The sequence below is a fragment of the Pseudoliparis swirei genome, chromosome 5 (assembly GCF_029220125.1).
Source record: "Pseudoliparis swirei isolate HS2019 ecotype Mariana Trench chromosome 5, NWPU_hadal_v1, whole genome shotgun sequence".
Taxonomy (NCBI): domain Eukaryota; kingdom Metazoa; phylum Chordata; class Actinopteri; order Perciformes; family Liparidae; genus Pseudoliparis; species Pseudoliparis swirei.
The window spans coordinates 20,564,588-20,587,243 of NC_079392.1; the positions used below are offsets into that span (position 1 = coordinate 20,564,588).

Sequence of the window (22,656 nt, forward strand, 5' to 3'; positions counted from 1 at the left end):
CCAAACAGATGGATTTGCACATAAGGGACAATAAAAGAATAAACATTTATATAAATATGAATTATTTTCAAACTATTGGATCTCATTTATTTGTGTCATTGAAGGTATACTGTATGCTTTGGAATTCTCATTTCTCCCTTTTTTATTTCACGTCATACACCGAGATTTCACAAAACGTTTGGTCATGGAAATCTATTGGTCAAAATGTGTACGAACCCTGACCCAAACTGATCAGCGTTGAGGCTCACTTGGGTCACACTGTTGCCCCTCCAGACGGACAAAAGCCTGCTCAAACAACCAAGCGGCATGTAAATGTGTTGGCCTCACGAATACAAACATCCTTTTTAACCTCCCCTCCTCTCCTACTCTGTCTCCTGTCTCCTCTCCTGTCTCCTCCCTCCTCTCCAGGCGTCAGTGAAGCCCTTATGTGGCAGGATGGTGGGTTTCTCATCAGGAGGGGAGAATCCACACGGCGTGAAGGCCGTGACCAGCGGGCAGAGGTGTGCTGTCGCTCTGTGGTTCACTCTGGACCCGCTCTTCAGAGAACTGGTAAACTATTATTACCAGAGAGGCGATGATCACTCTGCGTCTCGGTTGATTCTTCACTCGGCCATCTCTGACCTCGCAAATCACGTTTTTGTCGATAATTCAAGAATCGATTTGCTAATCATGACAATCACCCACAAATGTCTGATTGGATAAACGGTGAAGCGATGACATTTTAGACGGACATGGCTGTGAACTGGTTGGCCGAGGAAGTAATTCTCGTTTCTTCTTCTGTCCCAGGAGAGACTGCAGGCGGACGAGGTGATCCAGGCGTTGGACACAGAGTCCGTGTGGGGTCAAGGCCTCAACATCAACCCGAAAGATGAACTGTAGAGGCCGGAGCAGTTCATCCCCTTCTATCAAATCCGTCTATATATTTTAACTATTTATTGAATCGACCTCTGGATCAGAACAATTCTATTTTTGTACTGTTTGAAGTGCAAGATTAATAATATTGTAATTTTTGTGTTCTCAGTCGCATTTTTTTTTTTATGTTTCTCGACACATAAGTACTTGAGTTTGCCTTTTTGTTCTTTCTTTCCCTCCAGTGACGGCTTCTAAAAACCCAACTCACTTTGTTTTGTTGTTCCTGGTAAGAAGCTGTTTCATAGAAGACTGATCATAGCTGTAATCTCACTGAACTGTGAAGAATCCAAAGAGAATAACGGCAATTTTTGTGTTGCTTTGAGTTGTTCTGGTTCCGGATGACATATCTAATATCTAATGTTCATAAACACTAAGAATACCTTACAAATAACTTGGTTTCAGTGGTCAGTAGTTTAAAATGATTCACAAATGGTACTGTTACATATGTTATTACACGTAGAGCCAGTAAAACATATTTTCAACATAAGCGGTGCACTGTTTATAAAATGGTACTCGAACAAAGAGTTTAAGGAAGAGATATGTTCTAATATGCTGAATATTGAATGATCATGCACTCTGTCTTTCTCTGGGTTAAGTCTGAAAGTGAAAATGTTTTCCGTCGACTACTTTGTGTCACTCCCCTCTCACGGAGCAGAATATACTGGTTAACATGTTCACTGACCTGAGGAAATGGTGTTTGTGTTTTACTTTTATTTATGACTTTATAATAATAGACAGCTGCTGTCGTAACTGTCTGCATTTAATATGAAGAACTTTTTTTCATAAAAGATGTCAATCATTCCTGTTTCAAGGAAAACGTATTTGTATCTATCTTTCGTCTCTTTGTATTTGTGTTGCCGACACAGACGATAGGCCGAGTCTTGCACTGTAAACCCAAAGGAAAGAAACCGAGAGCAGCTTTCTTTCCGACATCGATTCAAACCGCTAACCAGAACCTTCATCCTGTCGTTTTATGAGGTTGGCCACTTTTGTTTAACTGATAATTAATTCTGAAATGCTGTAACACATAAAAATGTTTGTGTACATGCCTACTAAAAATATGTAATGTCATATCTATATTTATTGTATTTTTATTTGATGTGTTCATGAAATTAAATGTCATTTATTCTTTTGTTTAAAATAAAATGATGAAATGAAGACACTGATAAATGACTTGTTAGGATTGTGCAATATATCGTTGTATCTTAATTTGAGACTAGATATTATCTTTGATTCTGGAGATCGTAATATGGCTTGAGGGTCTTCTTTTTCTGATTTGAAAGGCTGCCTTACATTAAAGTCATTTTCTGAACATAGCATACCTGCTATAGATATTGTTCTATTATTTACCTTTACTTAGTCATATGACGGTGGATTGACTGAGGGGCACTTGAGACGAATGCATCCACCAGTTAGCGAAGAACTAAGGCGTCTTGCAATCATTTACTGGAAGGAGTTATATAATCTTTGGGAATTTTCTACAATTTTAAACCACGGTATAAACTGAAAAAGCTAAAGATTAGTCCCATGGACCACTTCCTCATCTACAGGCCTTGTCCAAAATAGATTAATTGAGGTGAAACTGTGCTAAAATTGTGCATATCCCCAAAATAAATGTTTTTTTAGCGAAGCTCACAGCATGATCTATGGAACGCCCTGAGGGTGTAAACTGGAAACTACTGGAGGCCCAAAATGTCACCTTCAGTTTGACGTTTTAACGGATAAAAAGGATAACTGGAAAACAAATCCACTCGCAAAGCAAAGTTCCTCACTGGTTGGCAGATATGTTGTTATTTGCAAACTGAAGCCTCACAGCTAGATGCCACTAAATATTGCACACTGCCCCTTAGAAGGAAGAATGTAAAGCTGGCATTCTGGCCCCTTAATAGTAAATCCCTGAAGATAAGGATTAGGAGCATTTTAATTGCCTCCCTACGGCTCTCAACGTGGCGGCGGCTAAAAGCTAACCATGCAAACAGCACAACACCTTTTGTTGGGAAAACGATGCTCCTCATTTTAAAGGATCAAATGGTTTACAGCCAGGCATTACTTAGCGGTCGAATTGCGGCGTCGGTGTCGTGATGAAATGCCCTTTGCTCTGCGTTTGGTGGGGTCACAGAGCCACTGTTTACCCACCTCAACCATGCAAATACAAATAATCACACAAACAACATGACACATGAATACAAATGAAGGCGCTGCTATTTCTCTGAAAACACCCTTTTCCATCCATCTTAAACTGTTTTATGAATTTATTCATTATTAGTTTTTTTGTCTTATCTTTTATTTGGATTTTTGTATTTATATGCATGGCATATAATCTTTTAATTGTTGCTTTTCATTCGTTGCTACAACCGATGGTCTGTTGGTTTAAAGTGTAACCCGGTGAATGAGATTGTGTTTTATTTCCAATGCAAAAACTAAATTATGTAGATTTTCCAAAGGACAACCCGGGGTCACTTTTGCATCTAGTTTATGCAATAATCAGTCAGTAAACAAGCTCCTGGACTTTGATTTGGGGATTTTCTGAACTCCATTTAGGCTACTTTAAACTCTTTGTTTCAGGTCATTATACTCATAAAGTTATAAATAATCCCTGTATCACGTTTTTGTTTAGAGTTTAGAAGTGTTTAAGTCTAAGTGTTTATAAGTCTAAAAAATGGCTCTGGATCAAACAACATGGAACTGAGCACCCAGTGACTCCGTTTTAAACTTAATTAATAATTCACGACTATTGCAAATTACAAAATATCAATACATCCTTTGGTAATTGTTTCTATTATTCGGTCTTCTTAGCATTGTTATTTGTTTCGAGTATTATTGTATCTGTTTTAAAGTTGTATTTTAATATTTGATACTTGTAATTGTATCGATTTTACATTTCTTATGATTCTGTGTTTAAGTACACATATCATGCTATGCATATACTATAGTAACTATAGTAAATAGAAAGTAAAGTGTCCATAGTGGATTATTTAAAATATCTTTGGTTTGTAGAACAAATGTGTCTGTTGCCTCTTGTTTATCCTGAGTGTGGACATGGAGATTGTATTGCTTGCGGGAGAGTTGTATGTGTGTGTGTGCGCGCATGCGCAGGTAGTAAAGCGTGTTGTCGGTCTCTATGACAACGGGTATATTAAACCTTGTAGGGCTGGAGAGGGACAGACGCAGATTATGTGCGCAGGTGTTGCTCTCAGACGAGCAGACAGTGTGTGGGCCGGTTAAATGGAGTGATATCCACAAAGCGACCCGCGTCAACTCAACAGGAATACTCAATAAAGCAATAAAGCTGCTGCTGGTGAGTTCACGCACCTTGCCACAATGTTAACTGCTATTTATTCCCAGTAACCAACACATGTGGTTGTTATAATTCCTATAAGTGTGAAGAGTCCCCTACGAGTCAGCTCCTAATTCGCTCTCCGTCCTGTTGACTTGTGTACTCCGCCGAGCATTACACATAAACAGGATTATAGTCTTTATTAAACTCCGAACCGTTTTGTAGCCATTGAAATGTGTTCCGAGTCGCAACATAAACAGATGTGATGTAAACATCACCTATACTTCAGCAGAGCAAAGGGCATGTTTGTTCAAAAAAACAAAAAAGCTAAAAACAAAACAAGAGAAACGTTTTATTAGTAAGCGTGCAGTACTAATGTATGTCCACTAGGTGGCGACCCATCCCCAACACAAGCAGCTCAGTCACAGTCCAGCTCTGGAGGAACCACGTCTCCTGCACCTATAGGGATGTGAGATGTGTGGGAATTAGTGCCACAATAAATACATTCATGACACACAATAAGTTGAATGTTGAAGTCGTATTTTGATTTGTTGATGTTTTGATTATCCAAATAGATGGAACCTGTTGGGATTCCTTGATCTGTATTGTGCGCTGCTGTAATAACTTCGTATTGCATGTCTGGTAATATCCTCAGTCACAGGGTGTTCATGCCACTCATCCAAAGTGGTGAATAAAACCGTATTATCTGCGATGTCTGTATTGTCATGCAATTTACAACATAGTAATACATTCATATATGAAACATGGGGTTTTATTTGCACCAGAATAAATATATATATATATATATATATATATATATATATATATTCTTCAAGTGTGACAAGAATCTTGTTTAAATTTGTCTCCGATCTTCTTCCAGTGACGATTATGAGTGAGGTGGTTTGCACAAAGCCTCAGGAGGAATATGAGGACGACTTTGAGAAGGATCTGGACTGGCTGATCTGTGAGGAAAGTCGAAGTGAAGACCAAGTAAGCAATAATTTTCTTTTTTCTTTTTTATTTGTAATCACACTGCTTCATAGTTTGTCGTGTGAAGCTAAGTGTGCGCTACTCACTGCAGACTTGGTGCAGCATGGGTCCCTGAATTTGCTCTGTAAATGTGTAACAGTGAGTAGGGTTTAAGTTACCTGGTACATATCACTGTATGCAGGTGAGACCCACTCTGTTCACAGACACTGACTACTTTCACTATTCGCCACGAGATGCATTATTAATGAACACGCATGTCTGTTATCAAACCAGCGCGCCTATTACCTGCTCAGGTATCGATGCTGCTCTTTCATTTACCTCAACCTGATTAACGAGTGTCTGCCTTTCCGCCCCACAGGGTCCTGACTTTGACGACATAGAAGCAGAAATTGACAAAGAACTGGAGGATGATGACGAGCAGAAAGGAAAGAAAAGAAAACTCAATCGCCACAAGGAGGAGAAGAGAGGCACGAAAACAGGGGAGCTGGAAGAAGATGAAGAGAGGTGGCCCTCACCCATGGAGCCATTTGAGTTTGACTCAGACAGAGACAGCCCGAATAAGTCATCATCTATAGCCCCGCCACCCCCGAGGATGGAGGAACAGACTGAGGAGGAGAAGAAGTTCATTTTGGAGAAGATCCAGCAGGCTAATCAAGACTTGCACGACCAAGAAGCTCCAGATATGACGAGGCGTAGGCGGCTGCATTTTAAAGAGACGCTGGTGGATCTGGTGGTGCCTCCGCGGCAAGATGGGCACACTGGTGAGGGTGAAGGGGAACAGGGAAACAAGGATTCAGAGGCGGAGACCGACGTGTCAGGGAAGCTGTCGGAGCTTAAACTTTCCCCTCGGGGGGAAAGCGTGGGATCTAACAGGGCTGTGGAGACCGCTGAGGGAGGAGGAAAGGAGGGTAGAGTCCTTGTGGAAAAGGATGGTAAGTTTGATCTGGTCAGTCTGAAAGAGGTGGAAAGCCAAGGACTCCTCCCTCCTCTGGTGAGCAACTCCTCCCCACGTCACCAGCAGCCAACTGTGAGCTCCAGTAAGACCCACAGGTCCTCCCCCTTCCAGCCAGGCACGGATCACCTCCGTGCCCCCAAACCTCCCGCTCAGCCCAGGAACCGGCCCAGTTCAGCCAGCCACAGCCAGAGAGGCGGTCATCTGGTCAGCAAGCGGCGGGTGCAGTCGGCCACCGGGACACCCTCCCAGGCCACCTACACCCTTTCCCCGCATCAGAAGGAGCTGCTGCAGAGGATCCGGGAGAGGAAGGAGAAAGTGGCCAGAGAGGTAAGAAAGGAGTGATATAGAGGTTTATAAAAAAAATTAAAAAATGTTGTAAGATTCTGAAAAGATAAAGTAGTGGATCTGACAATAAAACATTTCTCGCTTCCCATGGCAGGAGGAGCAGAGGAAACTGGAGGAAGAGGAGCAGAAGAGGCAGGAGAACGAGCTGGCGTTTAAGGCGTGGCTGCTGAGGAAGAGGGAGCAGTTTCATGGGGAGAAAAGGATCCAAAGAGCCCAGGAGATGGAGAAGATGAGTTCCAAGGTATCACCACCAGGGGGCACAAAGGCATGGCTGTAAAGCACCGTGACACATGCAGACATAAGCCAGCAGTGAGTCATGCATTCTCAAAATGTATTGAAAGTACCAAAAGAAAAGTATTCATAATGCAGAAGGGCATATTTCAGAATCACATATTTAATAACTGGATTTGAATCAGTGATGAATTAATACTGGTAAAAAACGTCCTGTTTAATCCTTAATACTACATCCACATTTATTTAAAATCACATTTTTGTTGCTGTTTAAAAAGTTTATATTAATAATCTGAATATGCACATTTACTAAAGTTATCCCCAACAATGTAGAGGACTAAACAATAGAATACGAAATTAGTTTCCAAATTGTACTGTATATAAGTCTAAAATTAAAATACCGTACAATTGTACTTAGTTACATTCTACCAATGCGTGACACTAATTCCATTTTCACTATCTATAATATAATTCTTGGTCATTTTCAAATAAGCACTATAGTTTTGCTCTTGCAAATCTTTCAAAGCAGACAGACTCCAGCGACTGTGAAGATTCCTTCCGGCTGTGGCTTCAGAGGAAGCAGGAGCAGCAGCAGAAGGAGAGACAGCTGGTGGAGCTCAAGAGGCTGGAGGAGGAGGCTGGTTACCTCCTGCACAGCCGCGAGGAGTGTGAACGGGCCTTCAAACTGTGAGCTACTTTTCACTTACAGGGACAAATAATTGGCCAAACTGTCAGTTTATTAATATGTCTCCCTTGAAGTTGTATCCTCACATATAAAGAATAATGCTATGTTTTTTTCCTGAAATGGTAATAGACATGTAGTAACAGTGAGTTTGTTAGTTAGTTACTTAGTAGCCACATTTCCATATGTAAAATCACAACACCTGTAACACATTTTTTAATGTTCACATTTCACATTGTACTGTTTGTCTCTTATCAAATATTAATTTCAAAATCATTTCTAAATTGGCTCCTGGCCCTCTCCATCCTCAGGTGGCTGAAGCGGAAGTGGGCGGAGAAGCGGGCGGCGCAGCAGGTGACTCGAGAGCGCTCCCGCAGGTTGGTGCTGGAGGAGCGGCGCGTGCGGCGAACAAGGGATCTGCTTTGTTCCTTCAATGAAACCAAGCCGTTCAGATTCACCGAACAGCTGGCCTACCGCTTCTGAAGCAAACCCAGACTGATGGATCCACACAGACTGGGCCGCTGCAGACGTGCAATACAAGACATTTATTCTCTGTTCAATCGTTTCCAGTTTATTTTTGTCATTACTTCTGTGCTGCGTTAACACACATTGCTCCAAAGAGATCGTTTACCTCAGTCTGACACAAATGTATTGAGTGAATTATTTATATTTTACTGTATTCAACGCTGTCTAGTGGCAAATGCACTTTACTTTAAATGGAGCACTTAATAAACAACATGGCTGTGCATTTAAATACACACGCTGAACCATTTGTTACTGGAGGCCTTTTGTCAAGTTTTTGTTTGTTGACATAGATATTACAGGTGTGCAACAGTTTACTATCTGTAGGAGTTAAAAATGCCTGACAGACAGAATTCAAACTAAACACAAGTTAGGAATGGAGAAAATCAAACTTCACAATATATTTGACTATATACCTTAAATATAGAGACAATATTGTGGGTTTAACTATTAGTGTTTAACAAAAGAGTTATACATTGGCATTTTTGATCAATAATCAGTAATTTGGATATGACTAGAAGTAAAGGTAAATAATAGAACAATAGCTAGAGCAGCCTGCTGTGTTCAGAAAATGACTTTCATGTAAGGCAGCCTTTCAAACCAGAAAAAGAAGAGCCTAAAGCCATGTTATGATCTCCAGAAGTCCCTGTGAACGTTGTTTTCTATTTCTTGGGAGTTTTTCCTTCTCCAATGTGAGGTCCTGGGACAGGGATGTCGTCTATGTACAGACTGTAAAGCCCTCTGAGGCTAATTCTAATTTGTGATATCGCGCTATACAAAATAAACTTAATTAAATTGAAAGATAATACCTAGTCTCAAATTAAGATACGATATATTGCACAATTCTAACCAGTCATTTATCAGTGTCTTCATTTTATCATTTTATTTGAAACAAAAGAATAAATTATATTTAATGTGTGAAAGTGTTATTTAATAAACACATCAAATAAAAATACAATAAATATAGATATGACTACATATTTTTAGTAGGCATGTACACGAACATTTTGATGTGTTACAGCATTTCAGAATTAAATATCAGTGAAACAAAAGTGGCCAACCTCATAACACGACAGGATGAAGGTTCTGGTTAGCGGTTTGAATCGATGTCGGAAAGAAAGCTGCTCTCGGTTTCTTTCCTTTGGGTTTACAGTGCAAGACTCGGCCTATCGTCTGTGTCGGCAACACAAATACAAAGAGACGAAAGATAGATACAAATACGTATTCCTTGAAACAGGAATGATTGACATCTTTTATGAGAAAAAGTTCTTCATATTAAATGCAGACAGTTACGACAGCAGCTGTCTATTATTATAAAGTCATAAATAAAAGTAAAATACATTTCCTCAAGTCAGTGAACCTGTTACCCAGTATATTCTGCTCCGTGAGAGGGGAGTTGGAAGAAGTGTGTCTTCCTGTCTCTTGATTGTTCATTTCCTTCACCTGATCTGTCTTCCTGTCTCTTGATTGTTCATTCCCTTCACCTGCTCTGTCTCTCCTGTCTCTTGATTGTTCATTCCCTTCACCTGCCCTCAGCCACTCCTCTGTCTCCCTGATTTACTCATGCCCTACACCTGTGGTTTCCCCCCTTATATATTCTCAGTCTTTCCCTTGTCCCCTCCCAGATTGGTCTCTTAGTTAGCGGCATGTGTCCCGGTCGTTTTTACCTGTCCTAGATTCCTTGTGTTTTGTCTGTAGCGTATGTTGCCTGAAAACCTCAACTTCTTTGTTGAACCGTTCTCAGTAAAAAGAGTTTCTGACAGTCCTGACAGATTTTATCTGCACCTCATATAAACACAGCAACAGAGGAAGACAATAGTGCAATAAGAAAATAAAAGTTAAGAAACTAAAAGTTTATTTTATTTTGTATTATAAAATAGCTTTAACTTTGTAATTATGTTTAGGCCTTTAGAGAAGGCTTAGACGGCCCGCCGCTGCCAAACCTACCCCCTTGGGTTCAACTGTAATGGAGTTGTAAATAACAAATACCAGGCCTGTGGCTGTGTGCCCTGTACTATGTGTGTGGTTATATTTGAGGAGTGAGCTACTGGCACATCTAGAAACACTCGTGCCGACACAACTGAATCCACAGGCGCAACCGGTGTTGGCTGCACCTGTGCAGCAGACCTGCCGAGAGCCCTCTGCCTCATCAGCAACAGCTGAGGAAGACTGACGCAGGAAAAGTGGCGCAAAGCAGCGAGGTTGAGAATTCCCCGTGGAGTGGACAGCAGTAGTGCTCCGTGGAGTGTGTTAAGTCTGTGTGTCTGACGTTGTTGTTTCAAAAGACACGTGTTAAAATTAGATTTCGATTTAAATATTAATTAGGAATATAGCTCTCTATTTAAAACATCTTCTCCAAGAAAATGGAGAAGATGTCAACTTTGTAATTAGTCGTATTTATGGGGATGAATAACATTTTCCCAAATACTATACTGATGGAAAATAGCCTCTTTCTTATCAATGTTTTTTTAAATAGCCTCTTGCTTAAATGCATTCATATGAATTACTGTCCCTGTTAAATAAACCAATACATAGCCTGGTAGAAGTAAGTTGTTATACAAACAATCTATTATAGTGAGATATGCATGTACAAATACATGCTGCCTTGTGTTCTGGGAGTTTCTCTTTACTTTGGGGGTTCAGTGTGAGTCAAGACAGTCAGACACAATCCACTTAAAGGAGGCTGTCTCCCTCTGGAGGCTCTTCCAGCTCCAAGCAGTTTAAAAACCGGACCGTTTAAAAACCCTCTCAACTCTTCATTGAGGAAATCCAGACACACGTAAATCTTTAAACGACACATCGACATGTTTTTCAACTGTTGATCAAAAACTCTTTGAAGACACCACAGAGGCGACACGTATGTCGTCAAGCAGGTTACATCTTCAACGTTTTTTAAGGTCAATCTTTTATCATAAGGATGAAAACAATTCTATGCAGCCATTCACGTTTATTTTTAGAAAGTTTGTATTTAGATAACAGCAATGTGTGAACGTGTTATATATTAAGATTCCTGTACCTTTCATTGCACAATGGCTATAAATAAAGTAAACGAATAGATCCATATTTTTATGTTTCCCCCAGAAGAGCAGGTAAGCAGCTTCATGGTTGTGTTGGGGGGGGAAAGGAAGAACTTTTGGTTCACAAGTTCTCATGAAACATGTTGTCGACAGGTCGAGGGCTTTAAAACGCTTCCGGATCAAAATGCTCACTCTCGGGACTGTTACGCTTTTGGGAAGTTGGTGGAGACCCTCGTGTCTCTCCTGAATAGCTGTGGTGAGTAGCCTAATGTCTGCAGCCGTGTATCGATGCCTACAGGGAGCTTCTCTTACACGGCTTCATCCCACTCTTTCCTCTGTTTCAGTGTCACAGGAGCTGACAGTCTGACCAAGACCCTGCAGACGGGCCTGCTGAACTCTGACCCCTTGTCTCGAGTCTATCAATCATGACCAGAACAAGGAGACGTGCCGACTTGTATCAATTATGTTTATGTCCATATATACATCAATATATTAATAAGTTGTCAATAGTAAATGGCATTCTTTAAAAAAACCTTTTGTGAAATTATATGATACAGCTTCTTCTTTTTTTTTTTGGGACATACCATCTTGAGACTTTTAAATTATTTGTTATGACGAACTATACTACTTAATTTTTTTATGAAATGCTGTACAATGGCTTTTTTATTTCTTTATACTATTAAGACTTAATGACAATTTTACAACATAGATGTTTATTCAATAGTCATTCTATGAATTTATAATGTACTACATTCTGACTTTTTTTTATGACAATTTTCACAAACACTTTTTTATGACTAACTTTTTTTTAATGGCATTTAAAATTACTTTTGGGTGTTTGGATAAGCTGACTATTAAATAATACACGGCATTCATTTTGTCCACTTGTTTTCTGAGTGGACCAGTTCAAACTAGAAAATCTGGATTTTAATAAGTGAATATCACTCTTGTGATATACATTGGGTGAACACTAATCTTTCCTCTGTTCTTCAGCTTCACCTGTCCATATCGTTGGAGGCTGCCACCCTCATGTGGCCCAACCTTCAAAAGTCTTGAATCTGTGCCCCAGACCACCAGAGACCAAAGGCCTGGTCCTGGGTCACATGGGCAGCTTAGCAGGGAGTAGGGAGACGCCACAAAGTGACCCGCAGCCAATAAAATCAGGTATGACCCCCTTCCATCCTTTTTATATTTTGTATTCAGTTTTTATTTTGTCTGAATCGCAGTCTGTCTTTTTTATTTTAGTATTTATAAACTTCTTTTTTTTCCTACATCTTTCAGATGTCAGTAGACAGATGTCTCTCCCGTTAAATGGCTTTCGCCAGGACAGTGAGATGGAGCCGCTGTCTTACAGCCCAGAGCAGACTGGCGGACGAGAGGGTCCAGTGGAAGACTGGCCTGACTCCGAAGAGAACGAGAAAAGAGACGGGCAGGCAGTCCAGATCCACATTCAGGCCTCGGAGAGAGAAAATCCAGGCGGCGGCAGACTGCCACTCTCGCACGCCAACATGGACGAGGAGCCGTGGGACGACTTTGAGGGAACCGAACCCACCTCGGATCTTTCCCCTACGGCTCCTTTATCAGACCCGGTTATACTCGCACCACCCAGAGGGGGCGCCAACAGACCTGCTAATTATGCTCCTGAAGTACTGAAACTGGGCTCCTCCAAACCGCTCAAATTGACCTCAGCACTGCGACAATCTGCACAGAGCACGACCGCGTCCTCGCTGGGCGACGGCTGGGCTCAAGACGACGGAGACGCGGAGCAATGGCACAACCCATTGAACCCCAAGACCAAACCTACAGTGTCACGGAGGATTAGTGGCCGAGGAGGTCTGGGGGAGGAGTTCACCATTAAGGTGAAGCGAAAGGAAGCGCCAGACCCCGACCTGGATTTGTTTGCAGACATGGTGCCGGACATCAAACTGTCCTCTCCGGCTCTGCTGCCGCTGGACCAGAGCGGAGCGAGTGATGCCGGACTATCGGAAAACTGTAACTCTCTGCAGGCTGACTCGACCATCGATGCCGCGACGCTCACCGCCAGGTTCGCAGTGGACAACCTGACTGAGGTGGGTGTGCGTGGTGGGGTTTTCATACAGACATTTAAATATGTTTAAAGCAGCCATTTCTTATAACTGTCAACGACTTCACTCAAAACAAAATATTTTTCAACTATAATCTTTTTGACATCGAAACCGAGTGGGAACCTTTTTCTCTTGTGGTCCCTCAAAAGGCAGCAATGCTTATCAAAATCTCCTTTTAACCCTTGTGTTGCCTTAGGGTCATTTTGACCCGAATCAATATTACACCCTCCCCCCGCCTTTGGGTCATTTTGACCCGATTCAATGTTTCACCCTCCTGTTACCTTTATATTTACTAACATATTTTACCCTTTGGGTTCAATTTGACGCCAGCAATTAAAACCTCCAGAAAATTATTAGAATTAATATTGTTTTCCAAGTTTAAGTGTGAGGCACTTTATGTTTGTTTGTTGACTACCGAAAGAACACCGACATTAAACATTGAATGGGGTCAAATTAATCCTAAGGCGGGGGGAGGGTGTAATATTGATTCGGGTCAAAATGACCCTAAGGCAACACAAGGGTTAAGTGTCCGAGTTGTGAGGAATTTTTCCTCCGAAAGACAAACGGGATTGAAACTGTAGCAGCTTTTTGTCATGAGTTACAAGTTTATAGTCTGCTTCATAATTTGTGTTAATACACTTTGGCAATGAAGCATGAGATACAATTTTGCTCAATTTACAAACCTGTTTGACTCGTTACTGCTAAATAAAAATGTAAAACTTTACTGAGAAATATTTTGCTGAATAAAATTTACGATTTCCAGTGCTCTTGTTATTGCATTTTAGGACTTTTATGATACTTTCTGCACTATTTGAATGACTTCTTTAAGACATACGATACAAATATTTTTATATCACACTTTAAGTCACACTATGATTTGTCATTACATTGAGCCATTCAAAACAATAGTATGACTTACTATATACATTATTATATATAGTTTTTTCATGACATTAACCTTATGAGGTACTATATTGTGACTTGTATATCGTGATGTCATCACACACATTTGACATACTATGACCTTTTCTGATATTTTTCAATCACATACTATTCAATGCCATTTATATTACCGATATACATATATATTACACAGATAATATATACATTTTAAAATACTTAATTATAATTTTGTCAATTAAATTTTTTAAGACATACTATACAATGACATATTCTTCAATGAGTCATAACATGGTATGTCAGAAAAGGTCAACTTTTGTCGTGAGATCATATGAACTAGCCTCTCAGTACCTCCTAGAGCAGTGGTTCTCAAATGGGGGTCCGCGTACCCCTGGGGGTACGTGAAGGCACTCCAGGGGGTACGTGAGATTTTTTTAAAATCTATTTAAAATTAGCATCCATTCAAAAATCCTTTAAAAATAGTTATTTAATAAATATTCAATAAAACACAAGTGTAAGTTCATAAACTGAATTGTATATTAAGTAGGCAATTTAATTTAATTATCCTAAAAACCCAGAGTCTCCCCCATATCAGGATGGTTTGACCCAACGTGGCACACGCTAACGGCATGAGCTGGAAATCCTGCCACAGCATCTGCACGGACGCAGCGGCCTCAATGACGGGCAGCGCGAGAGGACTCATAGCGCGCATTAAAAATGAAAACCCCGACATGAAGTGGACTCACTGTGTCATACACAGGGAAGCGTTGGCGTGCAATAAAATGAACCCTGTGTCAGGCGCGTCTCTAGGATTTGGATACATCTGGGGCTTAGCCAATGCAGCTTAGATAAGAAAGTGACCCACGGCGAGCGTTGTCGACGGGGGAGGGGGGTGCTAGTGAGTTTTTTTAGGGAGAGTGTGCGGATGTGTCGCGGCGGCGCTGGGCTTAGCCCAGAGGAGTGAAGCAGCGAAATTTGTAGACATAGAAACACTCTCAGACAGAAGCTTGCTGTTACGTATGGAGGACTTAAAATGACTTAAGTATAAATAAATAAATAAATGAATGCATGAATAAATACAAGAATAAATAAATAAATGCTTAAATAAATGAATAAATAAATGCTTAAATAAATGTATACATAAATAAATAAATGTATACATAAATAAATAAATGCTTAAATAAATGTATAAATAAATACAGGAATGAATAAATATAAGTTATAAATCAACAAGACATCATTAAATAAATATATTTCTGCATTTCTGTATTTCTTCATTTATTTATTTATCTATTTATGTGTCCACACGTATTTCTTCATTTATTTATGTGTGACATTTACGTTGAGTTACAACTTGTATTTATTTCTGTATTTATACATTTATTCTTGTATTTATTCATGCATTTATTTATTTATACATAAGTCATTTTAAGTCCTCCATAGCCAGGTGCGCAACATTGGAAAATTCAATCTAGCCCCTCCACCTATAGGCATCAAACTAGGTTGTATACTCCGGGCCAGAAGGTGGCGGTAATGCAACGAATATATGGATGCAAACCGCCATTAGACATCAAGAAGAAGAAGAAGAAGAAGCATCACCTGTGACGTTCATCTGGAAGGAACAGAAACAGCAGATTTAAATGTAGAGCAGAACCGTGTCGAGCACTGAATGTGATCATTTAAATCCTGAAAAAAAACCTGTTCGTGGTTTATCTATTCCCTGTCCCGCTTCCGTCTGTCCCGTCGCCGGTCCCCCCCTCCTCCCGTCTCGCTTTCGGCTGTCCCATTCACCTGAAAGAGGTGCTGCTGGGAGGAACAGAAACAGCAGATTTAAATGTAGAGCAGAACAGTGTAGATCACTGTTCTGCTCTACATTGAAATCTGGAGAGATCAACCACCGAAAAACAATGAGCGTGACCTGTGCCGTTAATCTGGGAGGAACAGAAACAGCAGATTTAAATGTAGAGCAGAACAGTGTCGAGCACTGAATGTGATCATTTAAATCCTGAAAAAAAAAACTGTTCATAGTTGATCTATTCCCTGTCCCGCTTCCGGCTGTCCTGTCGCCAGGTGCCCAAAATTGGAATATTCAATCTAGCCCCTCCACCTATAGGCATCGAACTAGGTTGTATACTCCGGGCCAGAAGGTGGCGGTAATGCAATGAATATATGGATGCAAACCGCCATTAGACATCAAGAGGAAGAAGAAGAACAAGAACAAGAAGAAGCAGCACCTGTGCCTTGGATCTGAGAGGAACAGAAACAGCAGATTTAAATGGAGAGCAGAACAGTGTAGAGCACTGAATGTGATCATTTAAATCCTGAAAAAAAAACTTCATAGTTGATCTATTCCCTGTCCCGCTTCCGGCTGTCCTGTCGCCAGGTGCCCAAAATTGGAAAATTCAATCTAGCCCCTCCACCAGTGGCGTCCCTAAGCTAAAACACTCGGGGCTAAAGCCCCGGATGTTTTTTAATTAGCCCCGAATGTTAATTTTGAAAAAAAGAAAAAAAGATTTGACACACAAGTGGTTAACACCTCCAGGTCGCACGTGACGTCATTCGCGCAAAACAGCGGAGTCAGGCTGCCAGCAGGCGCACATAACAGCAAGCTGCTGTCTGAGAGTGTTTCTATGTCTAAAAATGTCGTTGCTCCACTTATCTGCTTCACTCTTCTGGCTAAGCCCAGCGCCGCCGCTCCCATAACGCGCATCGCTCTGCCGTGATACGCGCCGAAACATCCGCGCACCGACAATGTGACATTTTGACCGTGTGATGGCGATCCCCCCAACGTGATTACAAATCATCTTGATACCCAACATCCTCCCAAATTGAATGGCAGCCCACCCTGTAGCCACACATGTCCACATCACGGATTTGTCCTCCAGGTACCATGAATATCGGTAAAAGTCTGGATCAAAGCAGGAGAGTAGCTAACTGTGACACGCGTGTTGCCGTCACCAGTAGGTTCCCCCCCCCCTAAGCACCAAGAAGGACTGAGCAGCCAGAGGGATAGTTGGTAATCATGTTTATTTCCATGGCAGACTGTGTTTCTGCTCTCCACCCTGACTCCCGATCTGCTGTCCAGCCAGCTCCTTTATGGAGACAGCCTCAGATACACCAACACACGTCATCAGCTGGACTGATTACCACTCTGATTAGCAATTAGTCCAGCTGATGACAATCAGACACCGTTCCCTGAACCACACCCCCGCTCCACCCACTCAGCAGCCGAGCCTACACCCCCACTGCCACATACCTCCACCGCCCGACTTAGGCCGGGCAACATCCGCCTAACCTACTCCCCTCCCCATGAGAGCGGGAGAGGAAGTCGGCCACGACCATCTGTGTACCCGGCCTATGGATCACCTTGAAATTAAAAGGCTGTAAAGCCAGATACCACCGAGTGATTCGGGCGTTGGTATCTTTCATGCGGTGGAGCCATTGAGCGGGCGTGGTCCGACCAGAGGGTGAATGAGCGTCCCAGGAGGTAGTAGCGCAGGGAGTCGACCGCCCACCGGATGGCGAGGCACTCCTTCTCCACCGTGCTGTACCTGCCCTCCCTCTCCGACAGCTTGCGGCTGATGTACAGCACGGGGCGGTCAAACCCCTCTACCTGCTGGGACAAAACGGCCCCCAGCCCTCTGTTCGACGCATCGGTCTGCAGAGTAAAAGGGAGAGAGAAGTTAGGTGTGTGAAGGAGTGGTTCCCCACAGAGAGCTTGCTTTACCTCCTCAAACGCCAACTGGCACCGCTCCGTCCACTGGACCGGATCTGAGGCACCTTTCCGGTCAGGTCAGTCATGGGGCTGGTCAGCTCCGCAAAGTTCGGGATGAACCGCCTGTAATAGCCCGCCAGCCCCAAAAACTGCCTCACCTCTTTTTTAGTCTTGGGCCGCGGACAGGCTGCGATGGCGGCGGTCTTGTCCACCTGAGGCGCACCTGCCCGGCGCCCAAGTGGTACCCCAGATACCGTACCTCCCTCCGTCCAACTGCACACTTCCCCGGGTTGGCCGTAAGCCCCGCCTGCCTCAGGGACTCCAGCACCGCGCCCGACCCGCTGCACATGCTCCGCCCAGGTGGTGCTGTGTATGATCACATCATCCAGGTAGGCGGCAGCATATGCAGCGTGCGGACGCAGCACCCGGTCCATGAGGCGCTGAAAGGTGGCTGGGGCCCCGAACAACCCAAAGGGAAGCGTGGTGAATTGGTATAACCCAAACGGAGTGGAGAAGGCCGTTTTTTCCTTAGACTCTGGCGACAGAGGAATCTGCCAGTAGCCCTTGGTTAAATCCAGTGTCGTAAAGAAACACGCAGTGCCCAGTCGGTCCAGGAGCTCGTCGACCGGGCATTGGGTAAGCATCGAACCGTGACACCTCGTTCACCCTGCGATAGTCCACGCAGAACCGAATAGACCCATCCTTCTTGACCACAAGAACAATGGGACTACACCAGGCACTGTGGGACTCTTCTATTACCCCATCTCCAGCATTGCAGCCAATTCCGCTGAACCACCTTTCTCTTGTGTTCAGGTAACCTGTAGGGTCGTAACCGCACTGTCACGCCCGGAGGAGTCTCGATCTCGTGCTCTATGAGGTTGGTGCGTCCTGGAAGGAGAGAGAACACATCAGCAAACTGCTTTTGCAACCGGGCAATGTCTGTTTTCTGGGTCCCGGAGAGACGGTCTTCACAAAGGAGCGAGGCCGGATTGGTGGATTTTGGGACCTCAGGCCCCAGCTCCTCTCTCTCAGATACCGAGGACACCAGAGAAACAGACTCCGCCTCCCTCCATGCCTTTAGGAGGTTGAGGTGGTAAATCTGTGTAGCTCCGCCCCTATCAGAACGCACCACCTCATAGTCGACATCCCCCACTCGCCGTGTGACCACAAAGGGCCCTTGCCACTTGGCGAGGAGTTTAGAGCTGGAAGAAGGAAGCAATACAAGTACCTTCTCTCCCGGTGTGAATTGTCTCAGCCTGGCACCTCTGTTGTACAGCCGCTGCTGACGCTCCTGGGCCTGGAGCAAATGCTCACGTGACAGCTGACCCAGGGTGTGGAGCTTTGCTCGCAGGTCCAGGACGTGTTGGATCTCGTTTTTACTGGTGCTCGGCCCCTCCTCCCAGTTTTCTTTAATGAGGTCGAGCACCCCGGAGTCCTGCCGAACAAAAGTTCAAAGGGAGAAAATCCCGTGGAGGCCTGGGGAACCTCCCGTACTGCAAACAACAGAGCGTCAAGCCATTTATCCCAATTACGTTCATCGTCATTAATAAATTTACGGATCATGGACTTCAAAGTCTTATTCAGACGCTCCACCAGACCGTCGGTCTGTGGGTGGTACACGCTGGTCCGAATAGACTTGATGCCCAGTAACCCGTAAAGTTCTCTCAGTGTTCTTGACATGAACTGGGTGCCCTGGTCAGTCAGAATCTCTTCGGGATTCCGACTCGAGATGACCTGAAACAGCGCCTGTGCGACACTCTTTGCAGAAATGCTGCGCAAGGGCACCGCCTCCGGGTATCGTGTTGCGTAATCCACGAAGACTAACACAAAGCGATATCCGCGTGCACTCCGGTGAAATGGCCCGATGAGGTCCATAGCGATTCGCTCAAATGGAACCTCCATTAATGGCAGAGGCGCAAGGTGCCCTCGGAATGGCCGGAGGGTTTACCAATTGACAGTCCGGGCAGGACGCACACCAACGGCGCACATCCGCCCGGATGCCCGGCCAATAGAATCGGGTCATTATCCGGTCCAGAGTTTTATCATATCCCATGTGACCAGCCATCGGGTTATAATGAGCCGCCTGGAAAACCATTTCCCGGCGGCTCTTCGGCACCAGCAACTGGGTGCTTTCCTGCCCTGTGTGAGTGTCACGGCTCACTCTGTACAGCCTGTCCCTGATCAATGTGAAGTGCGGATAGGTCTGCGCTGCGTCAGGGCGCACCAGCTGACCATCAATTCGTATCACTTGGTCAAAGGCTGAGCGTGAGTATCATCCCGAGACTGCTCGAGTGGAAAATCTTCCATGGAGTGAAACTCGGGAGCCGGAGGAGTCGCCATAGGAGGCTCCCCCGGTTCCCCCTCCCCGTCTGCAGTGTCGGACATCCTCGCGTCACCGCTGAGCACGGCGCACACCGCATGACCCTGTCTGCCGTGAACGCACCCGCAGCCTTCCCATTAATTTGTCAAAGCCCGGCCAATCGATTCCCAAGATTAAGGGGTGCGTAAGGCGGGAGCTAACCGCAACCTTCACGTTATGCTTTTTCCCCCCGTATCTAATCTCCGCTGACACTATGGGATACTCGTGAATGTCCCCATGCACACACCTTTTTTTTTTTTTTTTCCATGTGGGCTGCATTTATTCAGATTTCTTTTGGCCTCAGGCAGCCTACAAGCAATGTTCCAGAGATGAAGACATGTTAATCAGATGGAAATCACTGGGATGTCCTCTATGAGGAATACTGTCTTTAGTGTCATCATCGTTCTCTGGATGTCATGTTGGGCTTTCCAGGAGGTCAGTTAAGGTTATGGAGAAGCGATGAAGGCAACAATAATCTCATTCCACGACTCCAAATAATGACTATGTGAAGCTCACGACTGGGAAAAAAATGAAAAGCAAGACATTCAAACCTAATTCAGCTTTCAGAGATTGAATTTATTGTGCCGGAAAAAAGCTATTTAAAAAAGTGTCAATTTTTCCCACTGAAATACCAAACCTTTATAAGTGCATCAGATGAACGTGTTGCTGTACTGTACATACTTTTTTCAAACAAATGCCCCTGAGCAAGTTTGCAAAAAGCAAAAGATTGCAGAGAAAAGAGTGATTGTGACACGCGTGTTGCCGTCACCAGTAGGTTCCCCCCCCCCTAAGCACCAAGAAGGACTGAGCAGCCAGAGGGATAGTTGGTAATCATGTTTATTTCCATGGCAGACTGTGTTTCTGCTCTCCACCCTGACTCCCGATCTGCTGTCCAGCCAGCTCCTTTATGGAGACAGCCTCAGATACACCAACACACGTCATCAGCTGGACTGATTACCACTCTGATTAGCAATTAGTCCAGCTGATGACAATCAGACACCGTTCCCTGAACCACACCCCCGCTCCACCCACTCAGCAGCCGAGCCTACACACCCCCCACTGCCACACTAACAAACAGTGTCATCCAGAGTTTGGCAGACATCACTGCACCAGTGGTCATACAGTCACGGAAAACCTAGAAAAAGTCATGGAATTTTTAAATGGTTATTTCCAGGCCTGGAAAAAGTCTTTGAAAGAAATTAAACCTCAAAAGTTTTGGAAAAGTCATGGAAATATGCTAGAAGCTACAAGACTGGAAGCTCCACAGCTAGAAGCTACAGGACTGGAAGCTATACAGCTAGAAGCTACAGAGCTAGAACCTACAGAGCTAGAAGCTACACAGCTAGAAGCTACAGAGCTAAAACCTACACAGCTAGAAGCTACAGAGCTAGAACCTACACAGCTAGAAGCTACAGAGCTAGAACCTACAGAGTTAGAAGCTACAGGACTGGAAGCTATACAGCTAGAAGCTACAGAGATAGAACCTACAGAGCTAGAAGCTACAGGACTGGAAGCTACAGCTAGAAGCTACAGAGCTAGAAGCTACAGAGCTAGAAGCTACAGAGCTAGAAGCTACACAGCTAGAAGCTACAGAGCTAGAACCTACAGAGCTAGAAGCTACACAGCTAGAAGCTACAGAGCTAGAAGCTACAGAGCTAGAACCTACAGTGCTAGAAGCTATACAGCTAGAAGCTACAGAGCTAGAAGCTACAGAGCTAGAAGCTACAGCTAGAACCTACAGGACACCAGCCGCCTTAACAAACTGGTTAGGAAGGCTGGCTCCATCATCGGTTGCCAGCTGGAGCACCTGGAAGGTGGTGGAGAGGAGGTCGTTGAAGAAACTGGTGTCCATATTGGACCCCGGACCACCCTCTCCACCACCTCCTACAGGGACAGAGGAGTACTTTCTCCAGATCGCTCACGCTCCGCTGCCACAGAGAGATACAGGAGAACATTCCTGAGCTACAGGCTCTACAACAGATCACCTCTTGCCAGATCACTAACCCTTCTTATATTTTGTGTTTGTTTTTTATTCTTGTGTGTTGCTGCTACTGACTCGACAAATTTCCTTGGGGATTAATAGTATATCTAGAATCTATCTATCTATCTACAGAGCTAGAAGCTACAGAGCTAGAAGCTACAGGACTGGAAGCTATACAGCTAGAAGCTACAGAGCTAGAACCTACAGAGCTAGAAGCTATACAGCTAGAAGCTACACAGCTAGAACCTACAGAGCTAGAAGCTACAGGACTGGAAGCTACAGAGCTAGAACCTACAGAGCTAGAAGCTACAGGACTGGAAGCTACAGAGCTAGAACCTACAGAGCTAGAAGCTACAGGACTGGAAGCTACAGAGCTAGAACCTACAGAGCTAGAAGCTACAGAGCTAGAACCTACAGAGCTAGAAGCTACAGGACTGGAAGCTACAGAGCTAGAACCTACAGAGCTAGAAGCTACAGAGCTAGAAGCTACAGGACTCGAAGCTACAGAGCTAGAACCTACAGAGCTAGAAGCTACAGAGCTAGAACCTACAGAGCTAGAAGCTACAGGACTGGAAGCTATACAGCTAGAAGATACAGGACTGGAAGCTACACAGCTAGAAGCTACAGAGCTAAAACCTACAGAGCTAGAAGCTACAGGACTGGAAGCTATACAGCTAGAAGCTACA

General features: G+C 43.8%; 3 protein-coding genes across 5 annotated transcripts in view; all 3 read left to right on the forward strand.

The window, feature by feature from the left end:
- p3h2 (prolyl 3-hydroxylase 2) overlaps window positions 1-2,231 on the forward strand; it is a 61,647-nt gene extending 59,416 nt beyond the window's left edge. The window contains exons 14-15 of the mRNA XM_056414529.1: window positions 409-549; window positions 787-2,231. Coding sequence (XP_056270504.1) covers window positions 409-549; window positions 787-879 — 234 coding nt within the window. The 3' untranslated portion in view covers window positions 880-2,231. The remainder of the gene's footprint in view (window positions 1-408; window positions 550-786) is intronic.
- Window positions 2,232-4,003: 1,772 nt separating this feature from the next.
- ccdc181 (coiled-coil domain containing 181) lies at window positions 4,004-8,174 on the forward strand. 3 transcript variants are annotated; one of them, XM_056415439.1, is made up of 6 exons: window positions 4,004-4,210; window positions 5,026-5,179; window positions 5,538-6,461; window positions 6,574-6,720; window positions 7,237-7,397; window positions 7,704-8,174. In XM_056415439.1, exons 2-6 carry the CDS (start codon window positions 5,078-5,080, stop codon window positions 7,873-7,875), a joined length of 1,506 nt encoding a protein of 501 aa, XP_056271414.1. In that variant the 5' UTR covers window positions 4,004-4,210; window positions 5,026-5,077; the 3' UTR covers window positions 7,876-8,174. The 3 variants fall into 3 exon arrangements, with proteins under 3 accessions (XP_056271414.1, XP_056271413.1, XP_056271415.1); XM_056415438.1 differs by having other exon boundaries at window positions 4,005-4,210; window positions 5,070-5,179; XM_056415440.1 differs by having other exon boundaries at window positions 4,005-4,210; window positions 5,070-5,179; window positions 7,240-7,397.
- Window positions 8,175-10,982: 2,808 nt separating this feature from the next.
- On the forward strand, window positions 10,983-13,482 carry LOC130193468 (protein-associating with the carboxyl-terminal domain of ezrin-like). The gene is made up of 4 exons (XM_056413935.1): window positions 10,983-11,003; window positions 11,085-11,187; window positions 11,925-12,095; window positions 12,213-13,482. The coding sequence occupies exons 1-4, from the start codon at window positions 10,983-10,985 to the stop codon at window positions 13,046-13,048; spliced, it is 1,131 nt and encodes a 376-aa protein (XP_056269910.1). The 3' UTR covers window positions 13,049-13,482.
- Window positions 13,483-22,656: the final 9,174 nt, after the last annotated feature.